At 41.3% G+C, this 19,620-nt stretch overlaps 1 protein-coding gene across 6 annotated transcripts; it reads right to left on the bottom strand.

Annotated features, from left to right (window-relative positions):
• Positions 1-5,221: 5,221 nt before the first annotated feature.
• On the bottom strand, positions 5,222-17,642 carry atp6v0a1a (ATPase H+ transporting V0 subunit a1a). 6 transcript variants are annotated; one of them, XM_061700324.1, is made up of 22 exons: positions 17,556-17,642; positions 16,290-16,461; positions 15,733-15,811; positions 15,131-15,228; positions 14,908-15,036; positions 14,532-14,614; positions 14,322-14,448; positions 13,289-13,371; positions 13,128-13,221; positions 12,835-13,047; positions 12,038-12,188; positions 11,797-11,936; positions 11,508-11,674; positions 11,338-11,428; positions 10,288-10,406; positions 9,998-10,214; positions 9,806-9,913; positions 9,005-9,112; positions 8,467-8,484; positions 8,067-8,184; positions 7,106-7,277; positions 5,222-6,116 (listed from the first exon to the last, which is right to left on the bottom strand). In XM_061700324.1, exons 2-22 carry the CDS (start codon positions 16,404-16,406, stop codon positions 6,023-6,025), a joined length of 2,526 nt encoding a protein of 841 aa, XP_061556308.1. In that variant the 5' UTR covers positions 16,407-16,461; positions 17,556-17,642; the 3' UTR covers positions 5,222-6,022. The 6 variants fall into 6 exon arrangements, with proteins under 6 accessions (XP_061556308.1, XP_061556309.1, XP_061556310.1 ...); XM_061700325.1 differs by having other exon boundaries at positions 17,576-17,630; XM_061700326.1 differs by lacking the exon at positions 8,467-8,484.
• Between the last annotated feature and the right edge of the window lie 1,978 nt (positions 17,643-19,620).

Here is a 19,620-nt window from a genome sequence, read left to right as displayed (position 1 = left end):
TCTTGTGCATAGGGAGGTTACTCCAGTTCTTTTCGACCAGGAACTGTTGGATGCTCAGGGGCCAGGGCATTGTGAGCGGGCGCATTGTCATGGTGAAGCAGCCACGAGTTGTCCAGCTACAACTCTCACATCTTCTTGCGCACTCAACGAAGCAAATGCCTCAAGATGTCTTTGGGCTGGTTGATCGTCTAATTCATATTGAAGAGGAAAACTCACTCATAATTCAGGTTTAGTTCGGGTTTGAAATACATCTTTTGGGACACCAATCCTGGAACATTTGAGACACACCTCTTATGTACCCATAAGAGCATTTGTAGGTGTTATGTGTCAGAGAATGTAGATCATTAGATAACAGTGACACTAATGTGAAATTCTTGGAAGTTTTCCTACGGCACTGCAATTGCCATCATGCATTGTTGACCTCTTATACAAGATGCTTCGCAGCGGTATGGATGAACTCAGTGCACTGTACCACATTCTTACACGCAACCCCCCCTGCGTGGTCACTGCTTCCTGGCCAAAACGGCAGCCCACAAACAATAGCAGAGGTTAGGGAGGTTGGACACAAGTATGTTATCACCGCAATCCCGAAAGAGGCGCTTCCCTATGTACGTTTGGTCCGTGTCAACAGCTTCAACCTTCACTACAAGCCCCATCGTTAAGTTACATCAGTGACCTAAAAAGCAGCGGTTTTGGCCCATTTTTTGGGCCCAGCGTAGAAAACGGTCCAGCAAGTGTATTATTTGCAGTGCCCCATGGATCAATGAGTGCTTTTCATTATGTCCCAGGTGAAGTTCACATGAGAAGACAAGTTGTGTTTATTCCACATCAAACGCAACAACTGCAATGGATCATTCTAATAGCCATTGTTTGAAAGTGACACAGCATCAAAGTACTACAAGTGCACCACAGCTGCTCAACATAGTTTTAGGGTGCACTTTTTGTTTTTTTTGTTTGTTTTGTTTTTCAATTAAATTTCCAAGTAAAAATAAAACACAAAATAGGATGTATAAGTTATAGTCTTGAAACTATTAACAAATACATATTTTACTGTTGAACTAAAATAATGTGAAGTCAGTTTAAAAAATTTTTTTTTTTATATTTTTGAGTAATATTTTAATGTAATAATATAAATACATTTTAAATCAAATATAACTTTTTAGGTACATATTCTTGGAACTTAAAGTAAAAATAAAATAAATCAAAGCAAGAACAATTGTTTAAGAACAATGTTTAAAAAATGTAAGTAAAAATGTAAGTAAAATATAAAAATCTAAGTAAAATACAGTGGTGTGTTGAGATACTTTTAACTCTAAACACATGTCCTAAGAATTGTCTTTACCCACTGAACTAGTAATGCCATTAGTCTGTTTAAGCCTCCCTCCAAAAAAACAAACATTTTTGTAATGTATTTTTTCAATAAGAAACAGCATTTTATAAGGACTTTATGCTTTATAAAAACATACAGTAATGACATAATATAATAGAATGCCAAGAAAACGTTTTTTTTCCCCAAATTTTTTTGCTTCATTTCAATGGACATTGTGCTGCTCCTTCTGACGTGTGCGCTTTGGCCACCTGGGGGCAGTATAGTACATCCATTCATCCATCCATTTTCTTCACCGCTCATCCTCACTAGGGTCACGGGCGTGCCGGAGCCTATCCCAGCTATCTTCGGGCGGGAGGCGGGGAACACCCTGAACCGGTCACCAGCCAATCGCAGGGCACATAGAAATAAACAACCATTCGCACTCACATTCACACCTACGGGCAATTTAGAGTCCTCAATCAACCTACCACGCATGTTTTTGGGATGTGGAAGAAAACCGCAGGGCCTGAAGAAAACCCATGCAGGCACGGGGAGAACATGCAAGCTCCACACAGGCGGGGCCTGGATTTGAACCCCCAGAACTGTGAGGCAGATGTGCTAACCCGTCGTCCACCCTGCCGCAGTATAGTACAGACATACAGATATATACATGGAGACCATCACAAATAATCAGGAAGCTGCAGTAATATTGATTTCTCACAGAGGATATACTGTATAGAATATTTGTCTGTGTGTATTATATTATGTGTCTACATTTGATTTCACGGTTTGTGTTCAAATATCTGTTTTAAAGGGTGATAACACTGCAACACCTATGCTATTCGCTAGCCCATCTTTGGGATTTTGCATTGATTGTTAGCATAAAGCTAAGCGGACTTTCCTGGGGCAAAGATAGTCGTGTAATTCTCTTTTTATGTTTAGTTTGACAGTAAACGTCAACAAGGATTGGCACTAAATAGCTTGCAGCTTGAAACCTCCTTTTTGAAAAATTGGTCACTCTCTGCTAAATGCCTGCTTGCTGTGAAATGAGCCCACTGCCACCATTCAGCGCTCATATCTCAAATTTTTGCTCCCAAGTCAAAACAGAAATCGTCCGAACGACGGCTTGTTTCTTGAAAACCTTTTAAGTTGGGTCACTTGTAACTCAAGACACCACTGCATAATGAAATATTTTGTTTTAAATAAGTTTGTTTGGTCTATATATTATTTTAGGCAAACTTTAATGTAAAAATAATATACCTCTTTTTCTAGGTTAACTAAAATCAAATTAAATACAATGTTTGTGTGCCTGCAGCATTTCTGTTATCATGAAAGAAGAATCCACTCGAAGTTTATTAAGAAGAAAGCCAACATTCCTTCCAGACGCTCTTCAGCCCAACAAAAAGTGCACTTTACTGTTTGCTTGAGATAAGGCAGCCCAATAATAAGCTTTGGGACGTGTAAACACGGCGGGAATTGCGGGGTCGCTTATGTAAGCGGCTCCTCATTCCTGCTTTGTGGGATGACACTCTGGGAAATATCAAATTCAATTAAGTTCCAGGAAAAAAAAGGAATACAAATAAAGAGCTCTATTATCTATTATTACTTGGGGTTGTTGTGGCTAAAAACACGCCTCCCCCCCCCCCCAATCGCCCACACTGAAAGATACACAGGAAAGAGGACGTGATGTTCCTCATCATGGACTTTTACTGCCTCTGCCTCCCAAGGTGCCAGCAAGATCACATGCTACTGTTTATTAGACCTTTCAGGATGGGGGCGATTTCTAACTTTCCTGGGGGTCTGACGAAGGACGTTGGATTTTTTTCCAGTCTTTCTTTTTGTGGGGTGGGGCTCATGTTGAGCAACCCTACAATACATACACTTTCACCAAGATACACACTTTTTAAAATTGGTGTGTTTTTCAGACATGTTGAGCCCACCCCACCCACAAAAGGCCATCTAGCCATCAGAAGAACAAAAATTGCGATTCCGAGAGGGACTTTGCACGGCCTGGAGGAACCATTATAAAAAGTATAAAAACACCTAACACATATAATAACTATAGTGGTGCCTTACTTTACGAGTGACCCGACTTACAAGTTTTTCAAGATGCAAGCCGCCGCTCGGCCGATTTGTTTGTCTTGAGTTGCGAGCAATAATTGTAGTTAAGAGCAGTAATTTGGCAGATAGTGAACAATTCTTCAAAATATAAGGACACCAAGTGCTTGGTTTAATCTGTTTATTACCACCCCCGGTTTATTTACTTGAAAAATAAAAATAAAAAAGGAGAATTACAAGTGTATCGAACCAAAACAAATAACTATTGTCTTTACGAATGTCCACTAGCTTAATGCTAACACACCTTGCAAAGCACAATAGACGGGCAAACGAAACTCTCAGCGATGTCGGGGTACTTATAAAACTTTAAACAACTTCCATTGGAACACAAATAGTAGCAACACACGTAGACAGTTGCACCCAATACTCACAGGCATATATTATCCTTCAAAAAGCGACTATTGCTGCAAATTAGTAGATGACGGTCTTCTGCGTTTCATCAAATCTGCATAGGAGGTCTGTGTCATACTGCCTCCTGGTGGCCAAGACACAAACACCAGCTGCATTATGCCCATTGAAATAATGATGCCCAAGCTGTTTAATTCTTTACATTCTATATATTGCTGTAAACTACTGTAGTTTCAGTGTTTTAGGGGGAACTTTAACAAATCATTAGCATTTCCATGTAATTCAATGGGGAAGGATAGTTTGAGATTGGAGCGTTTTGAGTTACAAGCGAGGCATCATGGAAGACTTGGAAGTCAGAACAGCAGCGGAAAAAAAAAACGGTGTCAGCGCACCCCGTTTTAGAAACAACTCTCAGCCACCCACAATGATGACGTTAGAGTCAAGTGAACCTATAAATAAAAAAATTAAAAAACAAAACAAACATAAAACTGTTATCCTGCTTTTGCCCAAGAGCGACAAAGTGGATCCTTCTGTTAGGAAGCTGAACAAAAACAATCCAAGTTTGAGGAGGATGCACTGAGTGAATCAGGCATAGTAATAAGAATAATGCTTTTTAAAAAATTATTACATGTAAACGTGTAAGAATTTCCACTCATGCTGCCAGGTATTTTACAAAAAAAAAAAAAAGGCTGATTCTTTGTTAATAATCAGGGTTCATTTAGCTTGTTAAAAATCGTCAAGAATATTCCTGCTGATCAACAGCGACACCGAGCGGTGATTTAGCATATTGATTTTAGAACTGTATCAAATATCCAACGGCTTAGTACTTTTTTTCACTTTTGGAAACAATGACGAAAGGGAGAAACTCGTAATGACTAAAACTAAACTTTTAACTATTTTGTATTCATTTCGTAGTATACAAAAAGCGTTCACTTTTTAAATAACACTCTTGCTACCATCAGAGGTATCGAATTATACATACAACTGTATGGTAAACAAAAATATATAAAGATCGCTGTCGAGTTCTGTCATATGCATCTGATAGGTAGACAGAGATAAGTCTTTTTAAATATTAAGTTTAAATCTTGAAACCTCAACGTGCTTTAACCTTCTGTAAGCTAACATTCTATTCCACTGCAATATATTGTTTTGTTTATTAGGACTACTCTTATGGGTGTTAGTTCATGGGATTTTTTTTTTTTTTTTTTGTCCTCGGGTGCTTGCAAAAAAGATTCTATTCCATTTTCATGAGTTTTTGTTGTTGTGATTTCTGCTTTCTATTAGATGCCTGTCACTTATTTGTACGAAAAATGCTAGATAAATACAGTTCTTATCATCGTTTGCGTGACTTCATAGTATATGTAAAACTGTACATACAAATGAGTATAATCAATTCAATATCTTTATGAAGGCCTGTAAACAACAACAAACCTAACCAAACAAAGAAGCTCTTCCCACTTTTATTGAGGACACATCATCTGTCGTTAAACACACAACCAGCACGAAGAGCGACCAAAGATCCTGTTGAGCGTGTTGAACCATGACACTTTTTTTTTTTTTTTTTTTTTTACTTCGGACTGTTGCATCATGAGGGACCTTTTCCCTTTTTTTGGGACCTTCACCGGTGACAAGCATGCATGCTCGAGCCACTCACCACGACACTCGCCTAAATAATATTATTCAACTATGTAAAACACGACACACAGACATGACAGACGATGCTACCTGAAAGAACGCTGATTCAGCGAGCTGTTTTGTAGAGGGGATGAGAAGTTGCCGGTGATGATTTTGCGCGAGTGCCATTCATTTGCAGTCTGGACGCAGAGGGATGAACATTTCTTGCTCTGGAAAGAGCCTCAGTCTCCAATAATACCGCAAAAAGCCGCTGGATTTGTTGATGTGATGGTCAATTTTTAGAAAAGTATTCAGAAAAGTCACTGAATATAGTGACAGAGCTGCTAAGTTGGCAACATTGAGGAGGAATCGCTTTGTTACAACGCCTTAATTCAGCCGCCAGTCGTCATGGTAACGAAAGCCGACCCCTGCATTTGCACAAGACCGACAGTGTGACAAGTGGATGTCAACTGTGCTATAATTCTTCATCCTTTGTGTATTTTCACAGAATATCAGAGATGTTTTATTAAGACACCTGGGAACGGTTTTAAATTGTGAAAGAAATTGGATAATATGACAAACAACAACAACACACTCACAGAAAACAAACACGCACACACAGATGGGGCGATCTTAATCTTCAAACTTCCCATCCAGGATGCTTTCAAAGGTGAACGGGAGGAACTTGAAGCCCTGACCTGTGTAAAACTTGTTCTGGAACTCCACCCTGCGTACACACACGTACACACAAACAAGCACACAACAAGGAATACACATCATGGAGGTGTTTCCGGTAACGCTGAGCGAAGCATGACGCCCACGACCCTTGCTCTCCATTCCACTGAGCGCCCTCCACACGGTAGCCAGATGCAGGACTTGGACATGTACCCGGGAATGTGAAGTCTACTTCCTGTCTGGAAAATGATCGGGTTCTATTTGAGGAGAAAAATGGCGATGCTAATTGGCGAGCTGACCTTTTAGCTGAACTTAAAAGTGGAGGGGGAAAATGATGGTGCTTCCGAGTTGTTGAAAATGTTGTGTTAAAAATAACTTAAGAATTATATTTAAAAAAAAAACCCACTAAGTCATCTATTCATTTTATTTACCGCTTATCCTAGTCAGTTAAATAAAAAATATAAATTTACCTTTAAGGGCTATATTCTTTGACAAACCTTTGTTAAAAAAATAAAAAGGACACTTTTTAAAGGTCTATATTATTTTAAATAAATTTGTCAAGTTAATATAAATACAAAAAATCTATTTAAAATTACTTTAAAGAATATATACCTAACGTTATTGTGGTTTATTTACTTTTGAAATTTAATTTGTTAGCATTAAATGTACAACATTTGCATTTCAAAATTCAACTAAGCCAAAGTAAGTTTTTTTTTTTCCTTTTAAATATTTTTTATTACTATATTACATTATCATAATTATAAAGGATGTAACCCCATGTAAAAAGTATTTCATTCTTGTAAATTTCTTTGGTAAAAGGTCAGTACTACTTAAAGTAGACAAAACCCCACTTTTTTTAGGTTTATAAACAAACTTTTTCAAATAAAATTGTACAAATATATTTAAAATAACGATTCCCTCAAATAGCCCGTATAACCGGGATTAACTTTAATTTGCATACGCGTTTAAGATGAAGTGTGGCGCTGCCTCTGTAACTGAGTAAAAGACCCCTCGACGATAACGACGCAGTGTGGCGCTCACCAGTGCAGTCGCAGCGCGTGCAGGAAGGCGGACAAGCCCTCCATGATGAGCAGGATGGCCACCGTGAGCAGGGCGAAGAAATAAAAGACGATGGCGAGCAGGAAGAAGCCGGCCACGCTGCGTGTGGACAGGCCGACGTGCATCACCATGGACCACAGCACCTCGGACAACTCTGTATCATAAACCACACGACATTGCCCGTCAGCGGGGACGTTTTGTTTTCGTGATCAAACTCGGTATCTTATGAAGTTCAAGTCTGATATCCAGACAGCGATGGCATCAGCAAACATTTTGCATGTACGGTTGTTAAAGACAAATGTAGTCCACTGGACATCTGGATTTAAAACAAATGTCCATTAAAATGTTGTATGTAAGCACTAAGCAGTATAGAATAGGGATGGTATTTGCCTATATTTTTTTGATCGACAATCTGGGCGATATTTTGCTTGACTGTTATTGTTAAGAAATTAAATACAAGGTAGCAATTGACAATTCTAATATATAAAACATTTTTTTTTTAATTTGATAAACAACATTGTTACTCATGCTGTGCACACAGAAAAAAAGAAGACACAAATCCAATATAACTATCCAAATGTAAACATTTAAAACTACAGCCAACCATTTTCACAGCACTTGTGAGTTGCAGCTTCTCCCAGCTGACTTTGGGCGAGAAGCAGGCTACACCCTGGACGAGTCACCAGCCAATCGCAGGGCACATACAGACAAACAACCTTTCACACTCAAACCGATGGACAATTTAGCATCTTCAGTGAACCAGACATCCCTACTTCTGGAATGTAAGAGGAAGCCGGAGTACCCACAGAAAGCTCTCGTCAGACCTCTCGACTGTGAGACAGACGTGCTAACCACTACAGCGCCGTGCTGCCCTTATATAAAAATCTCTCTGTATCCAAATTGACCAAACCTTGAACATTGAGGCAATGGGCTCAGAACTTACGTGCGTGAGCCAGACTGAGGGCCCAAAGCCTGAGGTAGGAGGCCGTGTTGGAGATGCAACCCAGGCAGTATTCGATGGTGTGTATCGCTTGGTGCACGGCCACATCTGCAAAGTTAAACTGAGAGACAAGAGACGTACCACTCAGTATGGTGGACTGTAGGACATCACAGTCAGGTCCCCTGAGATCAGTCAAGAATTGTGTTGCTCATTTTGTACATCTGACACCAGCCATTAACTAGGAGTGAACCCGTAAACTCCAAGTGACACCCTGCGTCATCCAAATTGAACTCCTGACACACATACACCAACACAACACAAGGGGGCGACAAAGCTTAGTGAGGGAGGGAGAGAGGGAGCGATATAACATACACAAGGAAAGTTAGCAGGTTTCGAGTCCTACCTCATCCGCCTCGCGGGCCTTGAAAGCAGACGACAAGGCAACGCTTGATTATTGACCACACAGACAAACAGACACAACAAACAGCCATGGAGGAAATGGGTTACACACTCGAAAAAGTGAAGAATTTGGTAAACAAAGTCAAACTAGAACGATTTCGTACACAGTAGAACCTATACGAATGAACACAATTGCTGGCTGACAGATTTGTTCAGAGTTCCAAACTATCTTTCCCGTAGGAAATCATCTAAGTCAAAATAATTAGGTTCCAGGGTCACCGTCAGAAAACCTCATAATTAATGTGCACTGTCATGTTTTTCTCTTCTCCTAAAATGCTTTGTTTTTCCTTATTATGGGATAACTGTTGCAAACAAATGCCAACAAAAAAGGCAAACAACGGTGGAAGCCAGAGTACTCGTCAGTATTGGAAGTTACGTAGGCGACGGTAATACTAGAGTCTTCATACATAATGGAGGTTTGCGCTGGAAACACAAAGGTCTCCGCTTACAAATAAATCATTCAAAGGCCAAGACAGCCTCACCTCAGGCTCGTCCTCAGACTGTGGAGACAGCTGGTCGTGCTGGATGATTTCCGCCTCGTCCTCAGTGGGCCCGTTGCCCACGCGGATGCCTCCATAGTTCTGTGTACCCTGAGGTTTGAGGAGCAATACACGGGGTCCTCAGTTTACGACGGTACAGACATACGATGTTCTGAGTTTACGAAAGGCACGCAATAAGCGGGTTTGTGCAGTGGCCTAAGAAAACCTCTTCACTGCTAGAACCATACTTGCTGTTTTTCATTTAAGTGTTGAATACTTATGGCCTAGACGTGTTTTTAAAACAAATATTTACTGCAACTACGACTTTACTTCTGTATTAACTTGGGTTAGTGACAGATAAGTATGTCATCACGCGGCACTAAAAGGCACACTCAGTTATCTCAGCACTTACTGTTCTTCATTGGATTATTTCATATTTATGGCCTAGAAGTGTATTTCAAATATGTATTTAGAGTATTATGACTTTACGACTGCATTAGTCTAGGTTAGTGATAAGACTACGGTGCGGAGGAAGAATATGTCATCGCATGGCACAAAGTGGCACACTCGGTTACCTCAGTATGTGCTGTTTTTCCATTTCTATGTTTTATATTTATGGTCTGGAAGTGTTTTAATACCAACTCTTACTGTAATTATGACTTCACTACAGTGTTAGCTTGAGATAGTGATGGACTTTGGCACAATCGGCTGTACATATTTGGATTACGCCACTACTGTAGCAACCTAGGAACCCTGTACGTGGGAAGTGAGGGCGAAGAATATGTGGGTCTGAATGCATCCTACCAGGTTTTTGCGCCACAAATATTGTCTTCGCAGGACCAGAGTTTTCACGATCAACATGCAAGGAACAGACGCCAAGGCGAGTAGTACTAGGAAGGTCTGCAGGGCTTGCTGTGACAAGAAATACATGAAGGAAGTTAAGCTAATTTTTGGACTAAAAAGATGGCCATTTTACCCACAAGAGGTTCTCCTAACCTGTCCCGTGTAGAGAGGTTTGACGGTAGGGTCGTTGTAATTGAAGAGGAACATGTTGATGAAGGCGATCAGCAGACTCGGAGCGTCACGCGACAGCCGCACGTCATACGAGAGCCACTTGTAGAAGATGAGCAGCACCAGGTAGCCAAACAGGCTGGACATGAAGACGATCTCGGGGATGAATCCCAAATAGATGTTCAGTGGCTTCTTGAAATAACTTACAGGAAAAGGAAGAAGAGAGTTGATGACGTGAAGGGCGAGAACGAGACACTGAGGTGAGAAACGCTCACAGGTGGTTGAAGAGACTGAGAGTGACTCCAAAAAGCATGTGGATGACGCCCAGGATGACCGACATCTTCATCTTGAAGGAGTTCAAGAAGGTCAGCTTGTTCGTTGCGATATTCCAAATCTGATGGAGAAGATGTTGTTTAGTGTGTATAACAATCTTTTAAACATGGATTGAGTCCAGTTGGAGTTTCACTTTTGGGATAAAAAAAAAACTGAGCTACACCTCCAAATCAATTAGGAGTTGGGCTATAAACAAGCGTGGAAAAACCGTTCTGCTAAAGGGCCAAATTTGACTTTTAAAATGGGAAACCTAGGGAGTAACCACCGACACTCCACTTATTTGCTTTTTTTTTTTTAAACCCGATCCACTTTGCGTTTTTGTCATATTTGTAATTTTTTTCATGGCAATTGTAAGGGATCATCAAACATGGGCTTGGTCTGTTTGGTCGTAAATAGCAGGGGTCCACTGTACAGCAAATCAATCAAGCAATTATTTCATGAGAAAATGAATTTAAAAAAATAAATAAAAAAATGACAATGAACCATCCATCCATCCATCCATCCATCCATTTTCTGAGCCGCTTATACTCAGTAGGGTCGCGGGCGTGCTGGAGCCTATCCCAGCTATCATCGGGCAGACCAATTTTAGAAAAAAAGCAACAGCTAAACTAATGTAAAAAAAAAAAAAAAAAAAAAAAAACCAAACAAAAAAAAAAAAAACAAAAAAAAAAAAGTTCAGGACTCTTAATGCTTGGTGGGCCAGAATAAAGAACAGAGCGAAATGGTGATCGTTGCATAATTGTGGACAATTGTATGCTTTCAAGTTTGGGTAATGACCTTTTTGTTTGTCAGCAAGGTGCAAAAGGGATGCTTAGATCAGTTTAGCGTGGAAGAATAGCAGAACCACACCAAAGACTTGGAGAAAATCTTTCCAGAAGAGTGGAAGGTCATACATGCAATCTGCACATTTCTTTCTTATTTTTCCTTTCCCTGTAGGTGCGATATAAGATGTGCCCACTTTTGCCCACATTGCATAGGAGCAGACAAAGTACCGGATCGATGCCAATAGGGTACGGTCCTTTGAACACGCCGTCTACCGCTGGATCCAACTGCAAAATTTTGTTGCCTTCAAGCATTTCTAACCTGAAAACAAAAGAAGAAGTTGTCATTAAAAAAAAAATAATAAAAGCTAACTTTTTTTTTACCCCACCAAGCCACTTACGTCCAGTTGCCTCCTACGCGGGCGTCAAACATGGGCCTCACGCTCCAGCCAGAGCCGAAGACGTTGAGCGACTTGGAGAAGCAGTCGTTGTAGATGATGCCCGTGTAGATGGAGAAGATGCCCATCAGCAGGATGATGTAGCGCCCCGCAAACACCATACTGAACATCTGATATAAAATAGCCAAGTTAAAAAATTTTTTTTTAAATCTTTGCACAGCTCAGCCTGGAAGCGGCGTTAGGTGTACATGGGAACATGATGGGGCGGATGATGGAACGTGGGGGTCGATACCTCGTTGTCGTTTTTCTGGGCAATCAGCCGGTTCTCTCGCAAGACGAGGTACAGAGCGGCGCAGGTCAAGAGCACGCCGTGGCCCAAGTCACCAAACATGACGGCGAACAGGAACGGGAAGGTGATGATGGTGTATGGAGCTGGAGTGGTTGCACGTCAGATGGAGGGGAAGAGACATGACGGATGAAGGGCAAGGCAGCCGGATAGAACGACGACATAAACGTGCAGCATGCAGGCATACCTGGGTTGATCTCACGGTAGCTGCCAATTCCGTAGGCGTCCACAATGTTTTGAAAACCGGAGGTGAGCTTGTTTGTCTTGTTGTAAGTGGGCGGGGTCTGATTGGTCTGCATCCTGTTCAGGATGGAAGGCACAGTGGAGCCGCTCTTCTCCTGAATCACACAACACCACGTGTTTTGTTAGCGCCACTTTTGCACTGCATAATCTGCCAATTTTTGTTAGACTTACATGGTAAATTAATAAGATACATTTAAAAAAAAAGGTCAAATTTGCTGTGAATAATAGCATAATCTTCAAACACAGAGGAAGTAGGTAACTATAAAGTAATTGGGTGCCGCTCCAAATTAGGTTTAACATAACAGTAGTTAGCACGTCTGCCTCATAGTTCTGAGGTTCTGGTTTCAGATCTCAGTTCCAGCTATCCTGTATGTAAGTTTGCACATTCTCTCCATGCATTGGTGGGTTTTCTCCGGGTAATCCGGCTTTATTCCACTTTCCAAAACCTCGTATGTTAGGTTCAGTGAAGAATCAATTACCATTAGGTGTGAATACAGTATTTGTGAAAATGGTTGTCTTTATGTGCCCTGCGATTGGTTAGCAACCAGTCCAGGGTGTACCCTGCCTCTCATCCAAGTTCAACTGGAATACGTTCCAGCTCACCCGCCACCCTTATGAGAACAAGCTCTATAGAAAATGGATGGATGGATAGATAATCTTATACAAGCTTGTTTGTTCCAATTCGTACTGGTCTATCTAATGATGAATGCTAACTAGTGTCGACTCAGTCTGGCCACTCACCGTGCCCCTGCGCAGAGCGAACTGTATGGAGTCCAGGTCAGAGACGGGACACCAAACCTCAGCGATGAGACACTTCTGGGTGACGTCGATGTTGCACAGGTTTAGGGTGTGGTAGATGGCCTTCATCTTCCTCACCTTGATGAACCACACGCGCACCGCCTTGGCCGCCGCCTGCAAGACCCGCTGTCTGTGGTCCTCAGTCTGGTTCAGCACCTTAAAAAATTGTGGAGGGGGAAATGTGTACTTGCTGTATGACGAGGCATGACTGCGTATGTGAGCATTAATGGAATTACCATTTGCAGGTCATCGATACGAGCGTTCACCCCTGCGAGCATCTCTTTCCTCTCCTGAGGTGTTTCTGGACATGGGTACAATGTTGCTCGAAAGCTGGTGAAGAAAGGCACAGTTGAGCAAAATCAATAAACTAAATATCAATGCGGTTTTGTTTCCTTACCCCTCACAAATCTTCTTGACTCTGTTCTTCAGCTGGTCTCCCTGGAAGAAGATGATGAAGACCGACTTGTGGACCTGATCGCCCTGTAGACACATGAAACAGTAAGTGAGTCTGCATTGTGCTTATGGGCATTATTAAAAAAGAAATTATTGTTTGGACACAAATATTTGCGCCTCTTGAGTGCAAGCCCATCCAAAAATCTGCCTGTGAGCAAGCTATTCTGAATTGTGATGAATTGTGATGTATACGCATTTGGCAATGTGTTCACTGCAGGCTCCACATGCACATACATCTTGATCATTGGTGTATTGGCCATTTGCTGCCCAATGTACATTGTTTTTAGCGGTCCGCGCCATATACTTAAAATCACATATGACACAGTCCGCAGTGTTATTTAAAACATACAAAAATAGGTGGAGGGGGCAGCATGCAAAGTGTGGGTGGGTTGTGACACCCACATCCCCCACGGCTCCTGTGATAAACACTACTACTAATACATTGGTTTTAGGTAAAGCTTTTCTACATGCAATGAAGCAAATAAGCTATTTACAAATAAAATAGTAACACATTTTTCTTCATAAACGCATGGTGAATAAAGACAATTCAGTCTCAGAAGAAAATATGGTTTCCTCCACTTTCTGCTTCTTACCAAGGTCCCATTTGTTAACATATCACATTAATGATCCTAAAGTAATGACTTGAAATTTTTACAGCTTACTACAGTTTGCTCTTGTTTCAGTTCTGAATGTGGACATGTGATTCGGCTCTATTCTAGTGGATACAGAGCAGCGAGTCACCCCAAAACCCGGAAAAAAAATCTTTCTATTTGCTTGTCACCTCTGACAGAAAGTCAAAGAATTTCAAAGTGACCCTTATATCCTTAGATGTTTCTGTATATGGCTCTCAGGGGAAAATGTTTGTGAACCCCCTGTTGCATTTTGACAAAACCATGTGAATGACATAATACGATGCACAGAAACTGTTTTAAATAGCAACAAATATATATAATGCCTCCTTCAAGCTTCAGGTTTACCGAAGTAGGGTCCTCCAGAGGGTCTTCGATGTCCGCCTGCTTCAGGAACACATTCCCTCTGCAAACTCTCCACAGCATCCTCTCAAATGTGGGGATGCGCTCTCTTCCGATGACTCCAGCCACAAATCTATAACACGGATGTCATTGTTAGTACGTGTATAATTGGTGAAGCCTCGGCCACAACGATAAACCCTGCACAGTAGGACTTACCCGAGTCTGCGAGGAGCCCCTCGATTGACCTCGTTAGGGTCCAGCAGGGTGGACGACTCCTCCAGCAGAGTGGGGTCTTCCATCTGCAGGAGAGTTTGCATTAACAGTAAAAACAACACGACAGGAACGAAGAGCAGCATAGAGGGTTAATAGCTAAACTGCAGCATGTCCAGCTAAATGATTAACCTCTGTCACGGCTCATTACAACTCATTAAAGATGACTCGCAACATGCAGACGAGACGGTGGTGCTTGGGGAAGGCGGTCGAGCAGCAATGACGCTGGAGCGAAGGCGCGGAAAAACAGACACTTGGCTGCAATTGAGACGCTAAGTGTGGTAAATATGTCACATTCTGTTTCGGCCTTTGTTTGGCTGACCTCGTCAAAAAACTGCTGCGTGCGACGCAGAATGTGCTTGAGCTCTGTCAACTCCAGGAAGTTCTTCTTCAGGGCTTCCTGGTTGGTGTTGATTTCTTTCAGTTCATTCTCGAGCTTCTCAAACGTGGCCTGAGGGAAGGAAAACGAGAGGGAAGTGAATCACGGCATTTCCGGGTGAGATGGCCGACGGCAAATGATGGCAATAACGCTCTCTCTCCCTCACCTCCAAGTCAATCATGTCTCTCGGGAAGGGCACTTCAGGGTTCTCTCCGGTGTCAACGATCGGAATATCAGCCTTCTTGATCTCTTTCTCGACAAACCCTGAAAATGAGACGACATTGTTTTGCTTTCCTGTAGAAAACTCCACCCACGCAATCAATTCCCAACATCGGTAACACGCCACCACTCATATTTACAACATCTTAAAAATATATAATTTGAAAGTAACCCACGTGTATTATTAGTGCCATATGAAAACAAAAAAGTAAAAGGTTAAAAGTCAATGTAATAATCCTCTTTCCTAATTATAACTTAATTATTCTAACATCATGAGTTCTTTGATTCTCATATGAATGTAGACTTCTTCCCCCACTGTAATAACCTTCCATCTTTTTTGGAGAATATTACATTATTCTCACAAGATTAGGAATTTTTTTCTCTCATGATTTTGTCATTTTTCAGTTTTGTATTTCTTTTCCCCCTCATTTGTGAGTTTAATTAAATACATATCTAAATAGTTTCAGATGGTGCAAAAAGAAATCCATCTCTTGTAACCAAATGTTAAATAAGAGAAGTTCCTTGCTATAACCATGGACGAGGGCTTACTCAGTTTGCGGTCCATTTCTTCACATCGCCGAACCTCATTGACAAACTTGCGCTGGAACACGTTCACGTCAGGATTTAACTGGGAAAAAGATAAAGACACAATGAGCGCATCTGCTAATATTGTTGTAATATTGATGAGCCATGCTTCCTCAGAATAGCAGCCTCAGCTCCACTTTGAACAATAAACGACGATCTCAAATAAAGGCCTCTGTTTTGTGGCCCTACGCGCCTTTACCCATGGAAAGAAGCTCCGACCATACATGATCATTGGTACGAATACATGCCTTACTTCAAATAAATGCCACGCAGTGAGGTAAATAAGCAACCACTATTTGACAAATATGCCATTTCTTTCAATGAGTGCTGGAGTGATCCACCTTCAGCACATTGCTTCCCTTAGGGATGGTTGGGAACGAACGCACTCGTGAAGAATGAAGCGTCAGCTGTGAGCACATGATTGAGATGCTACGGCGAGGCGTGCACACATTCTCAACAAGCTTCCTGCCAGCCATTTTGAGAGCACGAGCGGATAATCCACATTAGAATCGGCGACTCACATCACGGAACTGCACCATCCCAATCTCGCCCAGCTCACTGACACAGCAGTAAGCTGCCTCCGACTGGAGGAAGAGCTGCGCCAGCGTCATCTCCTCGCTCCTGAAGAGCTCCCCCATGTTTGCGGCGGCTTTGCGGGTGCCCCGGCGAAGCCCTTCAGGGAGGAAAGATCACCTGAACAAAATCACACGAACATTTACAGTGAACTTAATGGTACCGTATTTTCCATCCTGAAACCTAACAGTATTAATACATTTTGAGATTGTAATCGGTGGCATGTTGAAGTTTAAACTATTAATTTAGACGATTATAAACATTTTTCAGGGTGGTGTCAAGTACTCGCGGACATCTGCGTCTAGGCTTGGTCCACTTACATTTACACTTGGAGAAGCTCCCCGCGTAGCACTGCAGTGTGTCGTTCACCAATTATGGAAACGACTAATATCAGATGTGTGTGCAATTTAGCAGCAGCGTGCAAGAGGTTGTCATTGGACAACGAGAGAAAAGAAAAGCCGGTTGCCTTCACGCTGATCCCATGATCAGGAAAGGAATGCGGTTACGCTGGCAAACACTTATAGCACAATACAAATAGAAATGACACAAAGTGAGCGCTGGTGTGGATTGGCAGCACAGACCAAATCAGGCACATTTGAGGCAATTTATGTTACATGTCATAGAGGCACTTTAACCACCTTGTAGTGGGGGAAAAGGACCACACAGGGTTTAACTGTGGATTATGAGGGGAGCATGTGACCTGGAGCACCATGAAGCCTTACCACTATCTCAATTTAAGCACGAAAATCAAAACAGGCTACTGCTTTGTGACTAAACAGACAGACAGATAGACATCAACCTGTACTTTTGGTACACGACACCGTGACCTGTCAAAAGCAGGAACACATACTGTACTGCTAATCAGCTAATTATCTGACAGTACTACATTGGAGCGAGCAAGCGCCTCGGCTAACTTTATTGACATTTTAAACACTTTTGTAGTTATTTCAGTGGCGTCAGCAAAACGTTTTAGTACCCGGGAATATGATTTGCACCGAGATAACCAGTTAGCAAAATGGAAAATAAAGGTTCTGCGCCACTAGTCAGCTAATTAGCTTCGTTTCGACAGCCTCATTTTACATAATGACTTGACACTGTGGTCAATGGCTAACTTTGCGCACCTGTTGATCAATATGTAAGATCGCCGATAGTCAAAAACTGTTCATCTCGCAGCTCTATAATCTACTAGTGCGTTTGTTAAGTGTCGTACTTACTACTAATAAGATGGAGATACCTGCGCCGTCTTTTTCCTGGTTTGTTGCGGACGAGTTGCGCAGCACCGGAGAGAAAATAGACGACTTCTCAAAGCGGAAGCAGAATCGCTGGTTCACGTGAGTCAACGTTGCGCCAACACGTGAATATTAATAAAAATAAGATACTGTATTAATTAAAACAAATAGACCGCGGCTAAACGTTATAGAGAAGTATTTTTTTTAAATATTCTCTTTAATTTTTGTTGCTTATTTTAATATTCTGTTTCCTCATACCGGAAATAAATACTTTGTACTACAGTAAAGTTGTGAGGTCGTGACCACACGAGGGCAGTAATGATTAAAACAACAGTACACATCATTTCGGTTTTGTCTTCCAAAGTCTTGATAGAAATATGTGTTTTTATGTAAAACAGACATATTACACTTCCGGCTATGTATTGCTGTAAATGTGTCTTCAAGCATACATATTTTGAGCTATGGTGCTGTTTACATCTCCGTTTTCCGATGTAGTAGTAACTCTGCTAACGATGATTGAAGGTGAGTGATAAGACAAAACAGAATTCACGTCTGCTTTTCGCTAATAAAACAAATATATATGATTAAAATGTATCCGTTATCCATTTATCAGTTCTTCTTGTGCCTCGAAGAAGAAGAATCTTTCAAGACCAGTGGTTCTCAAACTTTTTACGCCAAAAAATGTTTTTAAAAAAAATAGCTGTCCAAGTTCCACCATCATGACCAGGATTGAAATACAGTAGTGTACGCCTAAATATTAATAAAAAACGAGACAGAGGTTTTATTTCTAAAGTATATAATAACCCACACATTTGTAACAATATGCACAGTATTAACAATAACACTACACTTAAAAATAATAAATTGGCCTACCGGTATTTAAATTATTATTCCATTAAAATGTATTGTAATTAAATGTTAAATACGAATTGTATCTAAATAAACATAAATAAAACCAAATGCAATGCAAACATATTGTTTCTAAAAATTTTAATACAACTGAACTGTACATAAGCAGTTATTCTTCGTCGTACCACTCGAGGGAGCCGGCGTACTACTAATGGGACTAGTATCACACTTTGAGAGATCACACAGTTCTGGGCAGTTCCCCCGATTCGTGTCAGAGTCCGACTGCCATCCAGCAACATGCGACGTTTCGTGGTTCTGAACGGATCAATGGACTAGTTTGCGTAAGAATATATACAGTACTTACAGTAGGTCCCATAAAATACTAACAATGTTACTAAAGTTGACTAAAATACCTTTATATCAAAGTAGATATCATTGGTTAGAGCAGTGTTACACAAATAAAATGAGACCTAGTTCGTAAGAATCAGATAAGGAGTAAGGAGTTTATGACACTTTTTTTGTCGAAAATTTGCAAAAATATTCTGCCCAGAAATCAATGTAAATTTTTATCAAACTTGTGAATGAAAAAAAAATAGGTGGTAAAGGGATTTTCAAACAAGATAATTTGAAAAGAACAAGTATTACCTTGAGCAAAACATTGAGAAAATGCAATTTTGGTAGACCTCCGCTAAATTCACGTACCCAATTTCCGGCACAGTGAAATGGGAAAAACATGGCGGCCAGTTTTATGGATTTAGTAACATTGCTAAACATAGGACGTTTGGAGGCAATGTATTAGTTTGCACAAGGTCTGAAGGAAGATTATTTTTCAGTACTTTTCTTGGTTCGTCTCATCGTACAAAGTGCTTGTGGGGCAGCGTATTGCCACTTGACTTTACGTATCATGTCGCCACGTTGTGGGACCACGCTGCCCATGCCCCCAGAGGGACGGAGAAGGCGGAGTCCTGCCAGGAGGGGACCGGGGGTAGGTGGGTCAGGAAAATTCTGACTGGGTGGTTTCACATGGAGCGGGGAGGCATTTGAGTGGAGCCACACATGCCTGGTAGTGAGAGGCCCGACTCCTCTTTGCTGGCTTGTTTCCCAGAGGCACAGGCACAGTGGGTTTAGTGAGCAGGCAGACACCTAAAGTTTAGAGGGAGTAAAGGGGATCCTTGTGGTTTTTTTTTTCAAAGGGGTTATT

The sequence above is a fragment of the Phycodurus eques genome, chromosome 16, assembly GCF_024500275.1.
Source record: "Phycodurus eques isolate BA_2022a chromosome 16, UOR_Pequ_1.1, whole genome shotgun sequence".
NCBI lineage: Eukaryota > Metazoa > Chordata > Actinopteri > Syngnathiformes > Syngnathidae > Phycodurus > Phycodurus eques.
The sequence above is the reverse complement of the archived record's forward strand: the minus strand, read 5'-3'. Positions and strand labels throughout refer to the sequence as shown.